General features: G+C 46.5%; 1 protein-coding gene across 1 annotated transcript in view; it reads left to right on the forward strand.

The window, feature by feature from the left end:
* The window catches only part of ADGRD1 (adhesion G protein-coupled receptor D1), a 146,760-nt gene that overhangs the window by 751 nt on the left and 130,007 nt on the right, over positions 1 to 16,002 (forward strand). The window contains exons 3-4 of the mRNA XM_060170633.1: positions 7,833 to 7,916; positions 12,144 to 12,266. Coding sequence (XP_060026616.1) covers positions 7,833 to 7,916; positions 12,144 to 12,266 — 207 coding nt within the window. The remainder of the gene's footprint in view (positions 1 to 7,832; positions 7,917 to 12,143; positions 12,267 to 16,002) is intronic.

Genomic DNA, 16,002 nt, shown 5'->3' on the forward strand with positions numbered 1-16,002 from the left:
TCTCCCTGCCCAGCCCGGGGTCTGGAAGCAGTTCGCTTGTTTGTCTCTGAGGCTGTGGGCGAGAGGCCCTTCTTGGGCTCCTCTGGCCCCACCAGCTGTCCTGGCGCCTTGTCCCGTGGGTCACTCGTCATCCTGCGCCTCCCTCTCGGGGAAGCAGGTCTCTCCGCGCCCGGATGCTTCTGGTTCCGGGGCATTCAGGACACGGGGGTGTTCACCGGTGAAGCGCCTTCCGTCTCTTACTTACGCCATGTGTCTCCAGTACAGACTCACTTGAGCTGACTTAGAGCATCCCCCCCTTCCCCGCACCGCCCCGTCCTGTCCCCATCCCTCCGATGGGAGCTTGATTCCTCCGTTTCCTCTGAGGAAACCCCTCGCCCATCCGGCTGGGTCCGCTTTTCCTTTGTCCCCCTGAGTCCTCAGTCTGGAAGCACCACCCTGAGGCTTTCCTCGGGGAGGATAGAGGAGACGTGAAAACTTCCCTTGCCCCTTCGCAGAGGGGGCGGCCTGCGTGACAGTGACGGGAATTCGCTTTGCCGGCCCTTGTTCCCGTTTGCTGCCCGGCTGGCATGCGCGTGGTAGAGGGGACCCTACACTAACGTCCCCAAGTCCTCGCTTGGGAGCCCGGAGGACAACTTCGGCCTGGGGGTGAGCATGCCTCTGGCCACGATTATCGTCACGGGCAGCCCTGCCAACTCCATGACCCACCGGAGATGGCGGGTGCAGCATCCCCGACCCCACCCAGGTGGGAAGCCAGTTCCCAGGAGAAGGCTCCGGTCTCGTGGGAGCACCAGAGCCGTGCGGGGTGAAGGTAGACGAGGGGTGGGACTCTGCCCCCTTTGGAGTGACGCGGCCGTCGCGGTGGGTGCTGGAGCACCCCGCCGTCACTGCCACCTCCGCCTGCCGTCTCAGTGGTACAGGGGCTGCCGTGTCTCTTTCATCCTCATGTTTGAGTTCAGTCTTTTGTTGAAAAGGGTGTGAGGGCGGTGAATTTCCACAGGCTCCCCTTTCCTTAGCCAAAATGCCGAAAGAAGGATTTGGGGATAAATAGGTCATCTAGCATCGCACCAAACGGAGGCTGTTCGTGCCCTGTGGCTAACTCACAGCCCAGCTCACGCTGGTTTCCCAGGAGAGACGTGCGTGTGGCCAGGAAGGCGACAAGGCAGCCCTAGGACCCCGGCCGCAGTCAGGGTGGGAAGGGAAGCTGTAGGGTGTTTGCCGTGTGGTCCCTTGGCCACATTGCGGCCCCCCGGTTCCACCCACGTCCACTGGCATCCTTGACCCTTAGCTTCAAGGAGTGGCTTGAACTCAGTCTTGGTTCCATAGAGAAAGTGCTGCTCTTCCATCCGACTTTAGGGTAGAAAAAACATTTCTTGGTCAACTAACTACCTCAGAGAAATAATAACAAAACTGACGATCATAGAAATGTTACTACAAAGGAGCAATGTGCCCCGAGGCCTGGGCGGACAGCTGGAGTGCAGGGAGTTTGGGGTCTTAAGCTGCCTTGTCAGCAGCGCTCCGTAGCTGCGAGAGATTCCTCCGCATTGAATCCTCCCGTCTCCAGCAATCTCTCTTTCTTCTTGTTCTCCCCACCCCTTTTTAATTTTATTTTACTTAAAAAAATTTTTATTACTTTTTATTGGAGTAGAGTTGCTTTACAATGTTGTGTTAGTTTCTCCGGTACAGCAAAGTGAATCAGCTCTACTATACACATAGCCCCTCCTTTTTGGATTTCCTTCCCATGTAGCTCCCCGCAGAGCACTGAGTAGCGTTCCCTGTGCTCTACAGTAGGTTCTCACTAGTTACCTATTTTATACATAGTATCAATAGTGTGTATATGTCAATCCCAATCTCCCAGTTCATCCCACCCCCTCCCCCCTTGGTCACCGCACATTTTTAAACCTTGATTTCCTTTTCTTCCTCCCGCCTTCCTTCCTTCTAAGAATAAAAAGGAAGGCTGATATTTATTGAGCATCTAGGTGTTTTTCTGTATTTTTTTTTATCCCCTATGGACGAAACCCTATTGCTTCCTCTCCTTCTCCCCTTCCTTCCGTCCTTCCTGTTTCCCTCCTTCTCTCCCTCTCTCTCCTTTTCTTTCCTGTCATCCTTTCTCCCTTATTTTCTTCCTCTCGCTCCTCCTCCAGTCCTTTTATTTTGTCTTCTCTTCCTCCTCAACCGCCTTCCTGCTGAAAAGCCTGACCCCTGTCATCTGTGCACCATCAGCACCTGGGAGGCCTGGTGCATTTCTGCTTCTGGCCCCTGAAGCCTGCGGCATCCTGAGGGGGGCCCCAGTGGAGGAAACCTGATTCCCAGGACTTCCACCCAAGGGCATCCGCCCAGGCACACAGTGAACACGCAGAGACCCTGTTCCCAATGGGAAGAAGTTTGGAAACACCCTGCATACCCATCTGTGTGGGAAAGGCTACATCAATTGTAGCCTTGTATTCTAAGGAGCAGGAGGCGGTAAATAAAAACGCCAGCGTGATGGCGTACCGGGTGCTTTTGCGTAGCGCCCATGCAGTCCCCCCTGTGCCCTGAGGCGGCTTTGCCAGCCTCCAGGTGAGGACGCGTTTCTGCCCAAGAGTAAGTGCTCTGCCCGAGGTCCCAGCGCTCATAAGACATAGTGGTAACGAAGGTCACAAATTTGGAGGGAGCTGGGGGTGGTCAGACTCATGCAGAGGTTGTTGAAGATGAGAACAGCCTGGTCAGCCCAGTGGGGGAGGTATGCCCGGGATGCTTGGTGAGCCGGGGTCCCCAGTAGAGGCTGGACCCCTAGTGTCCCGAAGGGCAACCACACCAAAGCTTCCTTTCTAAGGTTCTAGGAGGACTAGTAAGCGCTTCCTGTTTTCTCGGTATGGTACCCAGCCCTGTGCCTTACAGATACTAGGTGCTCGGTGAATACCTGTTGGCTGGATGACGCACTGTCCGTTGAAGGTTTGCTGGTTGTCTGGTGAGCTGAGTCCCTGATGACAGACAGCCTGTGTGATTTTAACACCCAGCTGGGGTTTTGGCTTCGTTTTCTGCCTTGCCTCTCTATACTAGCCCAGGGAACTCGATATTTTCCTGGTCTTTATCTCTACCGCATAGATAGGTATTTAGTTTCATCAGTAATTGAAAAAGAACTTCGAATCGTTTCGAGCATTCGTGTGTTTGTGACTGTGACTGTCATTTTGTGCCAAACTATAGCATGCTGTTGGAAGGACCACCAGGGGCTATTCTAGCCCACCTCCCCATTCGAGAGTTGATGGAGGTGAGGCCCAGAGAGGGGAAACTGGGGACTCCATCCCACACCTGGATCCTTTTCTCTGGCCCCAGGCTGCCCGATTTCTTGCTCTGGCCCCGAGGACAGTGCTAGGAAGCTGTGATGGTGGATAAATCGAAATCCATAAATGGCAAAGGCCAAGAAATTGCACATCACTTGAAAAAAGTTTATAAACCTGCCTTTTACAGATAACTTTTGTAATGAGGGGACTTAATAAACCATGTCATTATCCAGAAGTTTCCTGGCCCTGGGGTACACAGAGCAGCTGGTTCTATTTCCAGGAGATGGGGGCAGCTCACCTCACTGGCCCCATTTAGATGGCAAGGAGGCTAACACAGGTGATTATAGTAATTATAATTCCTGTAGTTATGTAGTGGGTTTTTTCCCTGTGTGAATCAATTGTTTGTTCCCTTTATTTATTTTTATTTATTTATTTATTTTTTTTTTTTTGCGGTATGCGGGCCTGTCACTGCTGTGGCCTCTCCCGTTGCGGAGCACAGGCTCCGGACGCACAGGCCCAGCGGCCATGGCTCACGGGCCCAGCCACTCCGCGGCACGTGGGATCCTCCCGGACCGGGGCACGAACCCGCGTCCCCTGCATTGGCAGGCGGACTCCCAACCACTGCGCCACCAGGGAAGCCCCCTATTTTTATTTTTTAATTGAGATATAACTGGCATGTAAAATTAATAATGAGTTTCAGGTGTACAACATCATGAATTGGTATTTGTATATATCGTGCAACGTTCAGCACAGTAAGTCCAGTTAACATCCGTCACCAACATCGTGTTGTATCGTCTATAAAGGACCCTCAGAGTCCCTAGGTCATGGTAGGAACTTCATTCTTCATCGTCCTAGTGCAAACACAAAAGTGTTTATGATATAATTTTTAAAAATAATGTTTATACACTATTGAACAAATGGAAATTTGGCATTTAGAAATTGGGGGGCATCAGAATTACATAGTCTTTCTAGGTTTATTCTTTTATTTATTCATTATTGCAATTTCATCATTCATTCCACCTATATAGTTTTTTTAAGAATTAATTGCTAACATTAAAATTTGGGGGACAGTTCAAATGCAAAAACCTAGATTTCTGACACACACATACACACGTGCATGCACACACACATACACACACACACATGCACACACACACATGCACACATACACACACACACCAGGCTGTGTTTTAGACACGGGGCTAAGGTGCAAATAGAATAAATTCTCTGCACTCAAGTCGCTAAGAGTCTGGTATAGGAGACAGACAACAAACAAATATACTAACAAGCAAAACCTTTCAAATTATAGTGTAAGCCCTACGGGAAGACAAAACAAAGCATTGGGAGAAAGAGTGGATGGTGGTGGTGATGAGGGGTGATCAGGGCAGGCCTCTTGGAGGGGGTGTCCTGAGGGCAGAGGCTTGAATGACAGAGTCGGTTATGCACAGCGAGAGAAGAGCAGGGGGGACAGCAGGCGAGTCCCACTGTGGAATGAGCTTGGTGTGTCATGGGCCAGGCAGGAGGGGTCCGAGATCTGCCCAAATTGGCAGGGACCAATTTTCCTCTGTGTGGTGTAGATTTCCATTGAATAAAATCGGTGGACACGTATTGCCCTACACAGATTCAAGGGGTGAGGGCTTCCCTTTACTGACACACAGAGTAAGTGACAGGGAAGGGATGGAACGGGGAAATCTGGAATAAAAGCTGAAAAGGAAAAATTAAAGGTTTTATTAGCTTTTCTTTTTGAATATTGATACCCCTCCTTCCCTCCCCCTCTCTCTCACCAAACTGGATCAACAAAACATTATGTATGGAGGAGAAATTCTTGCTGAAGGACTGATTTTGAAAAAAATTATTTTATTGAAGTAGAGTTGATTTACAGTGTGTGTTAGTTTCTGCTGTACAGCAAAGTGATTCAGTTATACATATATAATCTTTTACGTATTCTTTTCTATTACAGTTTATCACAGGATATTGAATAGAGTTCGCTGTGCCATACAATAGGACCTTGTTGTTTATCCATTCTATGTATAATAGTTTGCATCTGCTAATCCCAAACTCCCAATCCATCCCTCCCCCACTCCCCCTCCCCCTTGGCAACTACAAGTCTGTTCTCTCTGTCTGTGATTCTGTTTGTGTTTTGTAGATAAGTTCATTTGTGTCATTTTTTTAGATTCCACATATAAGTAATATCGTACAATATTTGTCTTTCTCTTTCTGACTTACTTCACTTAGTAGGATAATCTCTAGGTCCATCCATGTTGCTGCAAATGACATTATTTCATTCTTTTTTAGGGCTGAGTAGTATTCCATTGTGTGTGTGTGTGTGTGTGTGTGTGTGTGTATGTGTGTGTATCACATCTTCTTTATCCATTCATCTGTTGATGGACACCCAGGTTGCTTCCATGTCCTGGCCATTGTAAATAGTCCTGCAATGAACATTGGGGTGCATATATCTTTTCAAATTACAGTTTTCTCCAGATATATGGCCAGGAGTGGGATCGCTGGATCCTATGGTAGTTCTATTTTTAGATTTTTAAGGAAGCTCCATACTGTTCTCCATAGTGGCTGCACCAATTCACATTCCCACCAACAGTGTAGGAGGGTTCCCTTCTCTCCACACCCTCTCCAGCATTTATTTTTCGTAGGCTTTTTGATGATGGCCATTCTGACCGGTACGAGGTGGTACCTCATTGTAGTTTTGATTGACATTTCTCTAATAATTAGCAAAGTTGAGCATCTTCAGTAGATATTTTTATGATTTTGGGGTTTTTAAAATCAAGAATAGGTTAAGTCCTTCATTTTTTCAAGGGTTCTTTTATATCCGTTAGCATGATTTTATTGTTTTCTTCATGAGAATGTTGTATAGTTCTTATTCTTTTGTTCTTAAATGTCTTGGCTGCATTTATAAATGAGAACCTTTCTTCTGTTTGTTAGAATTATTATTTGAATACAGGAGAGCTATTGACATTTGCATATTTAATTTGTATCGGCCTCCTTACTAAATTCTTTTATTGTTTGTAACAGGTTTTCACTTACCAAATTCTTTTCTTATTTGTAATAGTTTTTCATTTTCACTATCAGGCATATATCATTTGAAAATAATGATTATATTATCTCCTCTTAAAAAACGTCTTTGGGCTTCCCTGGTGGCGCAGTGGTTGAGAGTCCGCCTGCCAATGCAGGGGACGCGGGTTCGTGCCCCGGTCCGGGAAGATCCCACATGCCGCGGAGCGGCTGGGCCCGTGAGCCATGGCTGCTGAGCCTGCGCGTCCGGAGCCTGTGCTCCGCGACGGGAGAGGCCACAACGGTGAGAGACCCGCGTACCGCAAAAAAAAAAAAACCAAAACACGTCTTTTACAATGAACAACACAAAGATTACTTTATTAATTTTATCTTTTTGGTAATCTGGCAGACATTCAAGGCAGTTGATTATTATTTAGTCATCTGGGCCATTATTTCCACTTCTGGGAACTGTTCACAGAGAAATAGTCCAAAAGAAGATTCAAGTTAGCAGAACAATTCAGTGTGTGATGGTGCAGCCTCTCCAGGGACTATTACCCAAACTCGATTATGAGCATTAGAGAGAAAAAAATAAATCAGATAATTTGTATGGTATTAGTGAGAAGAGCAGAATAAAAAAGAACATATCTGCACAAAATGATGTCTACGCAAAGTACAAGGAGCATAAAGGTAATTTTGGAAGGATTCATTTTTAGTATGGTGGAAGCAGAGAGATAATAGAAAGATCAGGACCAATGCAGGAGACGTGTATGGAGGACACCAGTCGGCTGGGTGACTCCTGAGGGGGCATTTTATTCCTTGTCATAACAGATAGGCTAAGAGTACAGTTCTCTTATAGAGTATCATTAGAATGAAATGAGGAAGTATTTGTAAAGAACCTTACACAACGTCTGCACAATATCGGTGTTGGTTTCCTCCTCTTTTTCAACCTCATTTTTTTTTTTTTTTTGCGGTACACGGGCCCCTCACCGCTGTGGCCCCTCCCGTTGCGGAGCACAGGCTCCGGACGCACAGGCCCAGCGGCCACGGCTCACGGGCCCAGCCGTTCCGCGGCACGTGGGATCCTCCCGGACCGGGGCACGAACCCGTGTCCCCTGCATCGGCAGGCGGACTCTTAACCACTGCGCCACCAGGGAAGCCCTTCAACCTCATCTTTTTCTCTTGTCTGACTGTATCAGCTATGTCTTCTAAAAGGCAGGAAGTCCTAATGGGGTAATGGACATTCTTGTCTTTTTTGCTGACACGCATGGGTGTGCTTCTTGTGTTGCACCGTTAGGCATGGTGGCTTTTATTTTCTTTGGTTAAAAGGTATCTCTCTATTCCTATTTATTATGTTTTATTCTGTAAAAACACTCATTTCATTACTGGGTGTTTTGAACACTGGGAGTGTGTACTGAATCTATTCAAATGCATTTTGAATACATCCCACAGTCACTCTGACACTTTTACCCTTTCCCCAATTCCTGATGGAGGTGGTAAGTGGTTCCGTATGTCCAGCTCTTTCTTTCCTAATGGTGATGTAACATTTTTATTCTTTTCTCCCCCAAGGGTTTGACGTCTTGGCTTCTGCTTCCCATTACTGGCCGTTGGAAAGTGTGGATGGGATCCACGAACTTCAGGAGACAACTGGAGGTAGACGGGGTGGGGACAGTAACCAGGGCCCCAGGAATGCACTTTCCCTAGGGAATCAGGGGCCGTTGGGAGGGACAAGGGAACAAACAGTATCCTCTCTGAAGTCAGCCTCGATGACGGAGATGAATAAACATTTGTGTAGCTTCTCCCTAATCATTGTTATGGCAAAGGATTTTACTAGAACTTTTATATGTTTTTATGGTGGAAGGACAGAATTTATGCTTCAAAACATTAAGATGTGCATTTCGTCCAACAACCTTTAAACAAATGCAGTTGTTTTCAGCTTTAAGCGGTACATGGTGGATCAGTCTCTGGACAAGTCCCGATGTACGTTTTCTAGGTAGGCACAAATGGGGTAATCTACATGCCTGCCAGAGCGGGGGCCCATTGGAACCTAGGGCCAAATGTCGTGCCGACGAAGACTGACCCCCTTGTTTGCGGGGTCACGACTTCACTTAGCAAAGGTACCCCCCGACCTACCTGTCAGCTCCTCTACACGTCACTGGAAGCCCTCCTGTGAAAAGATCCAACATCACCTAAGATGCTTCCAAGGGTCCCCAGTTCCATGGAAGATAAAGTTTCTATCTGAAGCAATTCAGACCTTCTGAGAAGGAGAAACCCCAGGCAGCCCTGAGCACTTTTTGCATTCCAGTAAGAAGCGTTTTTGAAGTCTGAGTTTTGAGTGATTTGGGATGCTTTGACATTTTAATTTTTATTTCCTTATTCCACTTGATCATGTCCAGCGACTGATGTGTATAACGGGAGAGCTATGTACGGCCATCCTGGCATGCGCTCAGATTGTCTATACGGGTTCTTTGGAATGGATTAAACGCCCCCCCCCCCCGCCCCATTGCTGATTACTGTGCTTTCCACACCAGCACACTGGTGTTTTCCTTATTCCTGGGACTTCATGTGCTGCCGTAAATTGCCAACTCAGATTCTAAAACCTTTTTTTTTTTTTTAATTTGCAAATTGAGACGCATTACAGCTGAAGTCTGCTGGCATCCTTAGAGGAGCTCAGTCAAGGAGCAGGGTCCCTGAACGCTGCTGTCCTCCTGTGTAGGGCCACCGGAGGCCCTGCCTTATTCTGCGTTGCCTCTTGCTTGTCTGCGTATCAGGCAGCAGTGGCGGCCACAGGAAAACCTGGACTGGGCCACTGGGGCTCCATATTTTCTCGAAATAGTCTGTACCGTAGGGATGGAAGGTCCCTCTGATAGTTATTTTATGACTACCTCAGGTTAAAAGACATGGTTTCCCCTTGTTATAATCTAATTTTCTTTTCTCAGGGCCTTTACTTTAAAGCCTTTGAAATGAGATCATTCCAAGTGGAAATTGCATTGTCAAAAGAGCTCCTTGTTTAGGACCCAGGCGCTATTTTAGGAATTACTTCAAACAGAGCTCCAATAAAGATCCGTATGTCTCTCCTCACCCCCTCATTTCATCGCCATAGATTATCAGATAGAATTGCACTGTGGTTGAAGTTTGTTCACCCAAAGTGTTATTTTCCCGTAAATCTCGAGCTCTATCGGTGTTTGTCCCAGGACACTTTTATGATGCAGATTTCACTGCACTGCTCTGTTGGGTCCATTCTTCACGTGACCGTGCTTTACCGGCATATTTCAATTTTACTCCCGGGGACAGTCGAATGGTGTTGGGAGTCATTGCATGGACACACTGCTTTGTCATTTGTCGCTGAATTCTCTGTTGTTTTGTCCATTCGTCATAATAACATGCAGGTGTTTTCATGCTGTGTTGCTGTTTCATCAGTTCTTGTGACATCACAACCGTCAATCCTTTTGTTAAGGCTATTTTGTGGCCGAGTTCAATTTCATATCTCTCAACTGAGTATCTGGATGGGAACGGGAGCCAGCAAACCGCAACCGAACACAGCGGCGATCACGCCCTAGTTTTGGGACTGAACGGGGCCGCTGGAGTTGCCCTAATGTCCCCTGAAAAAATAAGAGGGAGGTGGGGTCGGAAGAGAAAATCCAAGCTGTTTGCGGGATGAAAGGCACACTTGTCGATGCGTGTTGAGTTGAGAGATATGTCGGATCCATTTGTTTTTGTGTCACTCATTCATTGTGCTTTTTTCTTTTGTTGTTTTACCCAGCATTACGAACCCACAACCTCACTGTGCTTCCTCCCCATAATTCTACCTTTGTATATACCAATGACTCTGCCTACTCAAATTTCTCTGCAACCGTAGGTGAGCACACGTTTCTTCTGTGTTCTGTCGAGTTTGGATCTGCAATGAATTGAAAGGCCATTCCAAGTTGGTTCTATATGAGTTCACTATATCTTGACTAGCAAACAAGCAAATAACCAGAAAAAGGGCCAAAGATCCAGGGTACTGAACATAACAACTTCGAATTAGGTCTAAAGGAGTTACCACGGATTGCAGTATATTAGGGGGTGTCTATACGCTTTCAAGCGACCAGGGTCTTCCAGACCAGCTGCTGGTTTTCAGAACAATACAGACATAAGATGAGTAGTTTCTACAAATAGAACTTGTTTGGATTTTTAAATGGATTCTTTGGAGGGGGAAAAACATGCCCTTTGAATGGAAAATTAAAGTCGATTTTAAAATACCTCATCAAAAATTTGATCTCTTACAAACATTAAAATCGGCATTTCTTCTGTAGCTGGAATTTTTTTTTTTTAATCATTAGAAGCTGTTTTCTAAGACACACCCACAAGAGTCATGGCTAAATGACTATCTTATTTAATACCCTCCAGAGCCCGTGTGTTTCGGATTTTGCTTATGCAGCACAGAGCAGAATGTATAGTAGCAATTGGGCAGCTCTCTGGTCAGTGGGGAGGGTCAGCTCAGGTAATTTAGGTCTCACTCCTGATCTTTTTACAATATATCACCTGATTGCTCTTTCAACTATGGGGTGTTTCGCTTCCAAAATTAATTTTGCCAAGCAAACTGTCTTGTTAGGGGTTTATACAGCCTCATTCAATCATGAACTGTGAGTTGCCCGTGTAACTTTGCAATATGTAGATCGTCTCCAGCAATAAACGAGATAGATTAAAAAAAAATAAGTTTAGGGCTTCCCTGGTGGCGCAGTGGTGGAGAGTCCGCCTGCCGATGCAGGGGACGTGGGTTCGTGCCCCGGTCCGGGAAGATCCCACATGCCGCGGAGCAGCTGGGCCCGTGAGCCAGGTCGCTGAGCCTGCGCGTCCGGAGCCTGTGCTCCGCAACGGGAGAGGCCACAACAGTGAGAGGCCCGCGTACCGCAAAAAAAAAAAAAAAAAAAAAAAAATTTAAACACGATAAGGAAAAACTTGAAGCCCTTTGAGTTGGTATCCACATGCCAATGGTTGTCAGAAAATCTGAGCTGGGGTAGCAGTCGGTCAAAGAGCCTCCAGTGCTCTGTACGTCTCCATCTGGCTCAACGGCTCCAAAGGCAGAGGGTGTGCCACAGGGCAGAGGGTCATCTGGGCGACTTTGACCCCAGTCAACAATACGTGACTCATCACCCTTGGCTTCAATTCTGTAAACCACTGACATCGCACTGACACCATCAGAGAGGTTTGCTATGGGAATGGGACAAACAAAAAGGTGGCGGAGCTGGCGTCTCTGCCAGGACCGCTGGCCCTGCGGTCTTGTCGTTGGCAGGCTCTTCTGGGACGACTCAAAGTGTAGCTCTGCATGTCCTTCCTAGAGTTTGAAAATGAATTCTCTGAAAATCCTGGGCTCCCATGTCTAGGATTGGGAGCTCTCAATGAGAACTCAAAAGGAGAGCGAGTTCCCATGTAGTTTTACGTTCAAACTTGAATCTCAGTGTTTCACTTGGAAAGTCTAGTGTGAAGGTGGCAGTGAGAACTCATGAAGAGGTGGATGGAATGAAAGTTTAGGACAGTAGGAGAGTCTAATCACATGGCTTCTGGTAACTCAACTGTCGGCCGACGTAGCAATTATAATAGTGTTATATTACAGTACCTAGTATACGCTGGTATGATATTAATTAATGTGATACAATATTAATAGGATAGAATACTTAATATTGACACGAATGTATATTATTTGTGATTTAGTTCTTAATTATGAAACGTTAACTACTGTTGATATTATATAATAATATATAATGTTCGAAATATTTAATTATAAATATAAATTAACACAGTCTACTTAGATGTAAGTTGTTTGTAAGCCTGACACATCTCTGGATGTTGCATCTCATGCGATCATTAACCTACAGTGTTGCCATTCTTCTCACTTAGATATTGTAGAAGGAAAGGTCAACAAAGGCATTTACCTCAAGGAGGAAAAAGGAGTCACATTTCTCTATTACGGAAGGTACAAAACTTCTTGCATCAGTAATCCAGCACAGTGCGGCCCTGAGGGTGAGTGATGAGCTCCATTCTTTTTCTTTTTCTTCTTCTTTTTTTTTTTTTAAGTTCATTTCATTGCCAGGTACCATCTGTTGCTCTGGGCCATGGCAGATGTGAAGGCGAAGTTCAGCGGCAGGATGCGCGCAAATGTCACATACGGCTTTGAGGGGAGGGGAGGGGAGGGATAGGGAAGCAGACACCTAGCATTCTAATGAGAGACTGGTCCTGGAGATGGAATTAAAACACCGTCTCGTGTCTCGTGAAGGCGTGAGAGCAAAATATTTAATCTTGTAAAGCAAAATCAAACACACAACAACAACCAGAAAACCCAAGAAACAAACAAAAAAGAACCCTCCATAAAAAGCAGGCACTGTGACGTCACACTGGAGTTTGGATGGGGCCGTGGAGTTTGCGGGAAGTAAATTGATGGTGTGGCTCACAGAACGTTATTTCTGGCTCCAGGATGTTGGCGATGGATCTGGGCGGGGCGAGCCTTTTAAGGCTTGTCCCATGGGTTTGCTCCTTTTATATCCATCAAGATTGGAGGGGGCAGTGGAGAGAGATGTCCCAGCAAGAGGTTGCAGGTCTGTGGTTAAAGTAATGCACATGGACGAAACACATAGATGCAAAAGAGAAGTTAGGAACCTATTCCTTCTTTTTTTTTTTTTTTTTCTTCTTCTATGAAAAGTCAACTGCTCTCCAGTGTCTGAGCTTCAGACAATGGACGTCTGAGCCACATTTCAAAACTTTCTGGGAAATTGTTCTTTGCCATCCAAATCAGCTCCCAGTTTCCAAGTTCCATTATCCTAAGGAAATAAAACATTTTCTTTCTAGGAAAGAAGAAAGTTTAATGCAAGCCAACTTGAAAGCCCTAAGGCTTTTTAGACATCCATGGCCTTATCAAAACCGCCCTGTGATGAATTCATTGTTCTTGACTCTGGGCCATAATGGGTTACATTCCAGTAAAAGTAAACAAAAGCTTAACAAGGTGATAACATGTGGAAGGAAACGTTTTGGACTTCGCAGAACCCAGAGTTTTGAGAAAGGGTTTCGAGGTCCCAAACCACGCCAGGTTTACAAATCCACAGTTCAAGTTGTTCCTGAATTCAAAGAACCCCATAAACACAGCAGCCTTGTTTATTCCTCTAAATTTAAAACAGCCCCGCCTCAGCTACAAGGGCTCAGAGAAGCAAGAAGGCAGGCACGCCTGCCTCAGCCCTGCCCTGCCTCGGTCAGGGAGGCGGCGAGCGGGGGTCTCTGCCTGGTCTCTCTCTGGGTCTGTAGGGAACGGCCTCTCCCGGAGGACAGGTGTGTCTCTACAGCCTCCGCTACCAACTGGAATTGACCCGTGTGGGATGGAAGGTCCCGGGAATTCCAGTGGCTGGGACGATCACAGGTGACCAGCCTTTGAAGGGTGACTATGATGGGGCCAGTGGGGCAGCCCAGCTATTGCAAATCAGAACTATTGGGAGGTTTCACCTGAACGCTGCGGTCCTAAATTAAGAGGCTTCCGAGCTGACTCTGGCCTGTGGCTGCATTTCGTTTTGCAAAATCACGGAGATAAAAACTTTTAATTAGTTGCCAATGTTGAAAAATAGGAAGATTTCACATAAAAATATGAATTTCCAATTTCTCTTGAGAAATCCAGCCCTCCCAGCCGCCGGCCCATTCTGACTGGGTGGGGCTGAATGGAACGGCCCCCTTTGTGATGGACATTGCCCTTTGGTTCATCACAGACGTCGGACCCTTTGATCATTGGGCCGGTTGGGCACAGAGCACGGTAACGGCATGGGCTCTGAGGCCAGGTGGCCTGGGTTCCAGTTCCTGTTCTAACGCTTTCTGCGGTGACCTTGGGTAACCATCTAACCTCTGAGTCCAAGTTCCTTATCTGTAAAACGGGTCAATCAAAGGACCTTGCTCATGGGGTTGCTCTGAAGACTAGCACGTGGTTGGTCCAGCATTGAGAGGCCCTTGGGGTCAGGTTTGGGTGGCTCCAAACTTCCCTCCTGTCACCAGGATCTTGGAACTCACCCAATCTGCTCGCTTGTATGTGACCCTATGACAGGGGCTGACATGGCTGGACTGATCATAACAATGACCTACAATTGCTAATCATTTACGTCATGCCAGTCAGTGTTCTAATCCCATTACATGTATTAATTCATTTCATCCTCAAAAAAACACGAGACAGACGAGAGCTCAGGTGGTAGAGAGAGCTGTGAACTTCGGCTTCACCTCCCACCCTGTTGACAACTTTTCCTGTGTCATGTTAACTGGAGCTTTTTAAGGTGTTTTTCGGGTGGCCACTTTCTCTAGAGAATGGCAGATATCCAGGGAAGCCAGGGAGCCTCAGGTCAGCCTTGGCCCCCAGAGACCGTGCTGCTGGGGGGCTTAATGCGAATGCAGAGGGAGGTTGGGTATTCCTCCATCCACCTCCCTTGGTGTGGTCTTCAGACAGGGCCACCGAGCATGGGTACCATCCTAAGGACCACTGCATGCGTCTCCCCATTTTACTGAGCATATCCTTTGCTCTGGTGGGTTTCCCTGGGGCCTCAAATAGCTTGTATTTCTGGGTTTAAGGAGAACAGCGAAGGTCTGTCCAGCATTTTCCAAATCAAAGTCCACGTAGCATGTGAAGTAGGTGAGATGATTTCAGGGGCACTTGGAGCGATTAAACAATTAATGGTTATGTTTTTATTTTAAGATAGCTCGTCAGAAGCTTAAGATAGCTTTCATAGATATTCTTTAGGATGAGACTTCAATAAGTAGTAAGCTTTGAGTGGGTTGACTTAAAGAACAGTGTTTGATAATAATCATCTAGGTGCTGTTCAGATAAGATGAAAATGTGAGGGGTTAAAACGTAGGCAACATTGGATCAGCCTTTTCAGACACATTGATCTAGCGTCCTCCACATGTTTTTCTGGAGGTGATGGTGGGCACAAATGTATGTCCCATTATTCTTATAACGAAACTTGTATATAGATAAGGTTGTTATAATAATAATGGGTTTTATATATATATATATATATATATATATATATATATATATATATATATATATGCCTCACTGCACGGCTTGTGGGGTCTTAGTTCCCTGACCAGGGATCGAACCCGGGCCCCAGCAGTGAAAGTGCCGAGTCATAACCACTGGAACGCCAGAGAATTCCCCCAACATTTAAATAAAGAGAGAAACGCTCCCCATGCCCAGTCCAGCAGGTCAACTGTTTTCATATTTGTGATTTCCCAATTCTCTTGTGGCCTCTGTTCATAGTTTTGGCTGACTTTTTTTAAAGAATGTTTTAGGAGACAGGATTGAGGTTTAGAGCTTTTCCAAAAAGGATAAAACATCTGAGCAGTTTAGCTGTCCCTCTCCAAGTTCTCAGGTAGAACGTGGAATCGTCTTCCTCTGCCAGGCTGCTCACTCCAAGCTCTTGAACCCACACCCTGCTCACCCTAGGGCTTCTCTCCACCCGCTCAGCCAGCTTCCCTTGTTTCTCTGAGCTGAACATGAGGCCTGCCTTTTGGCAAATGGTGTCTCCTGGGCAAGTTTTCTCATGGGTGCTGGGTGCAAATGCAGGAGGAACTTTTGAGAGAAAAAGGCTATTTGAACATTAACCGAAGGAAACACAGTCTATGTTCCTTAAATACCGAGGTGTCTCACTGCCAGCTCCCACGACCGGCAAACACACAAGCGGGGAAACTCAACGTGGGAAGGGACTCTTCCTGAAATGTTCCAGCATCTTGTTTC

Source organism: Lagenorhynchus albirostris, chromosome 14, assembly GCF_949774975.1.
Source record: "Lagenorhynchus albirostris chromosome 14, mLagAlb1.1, whole genome shotgun sequence".
NCBI classification, from domain to species: Eukaryota; Metazoa; Chordata; class Mammalia; order Artiodactyla; family Delphinidae; genus Lagenorhynchus; species Lagenorhynchus albirostris.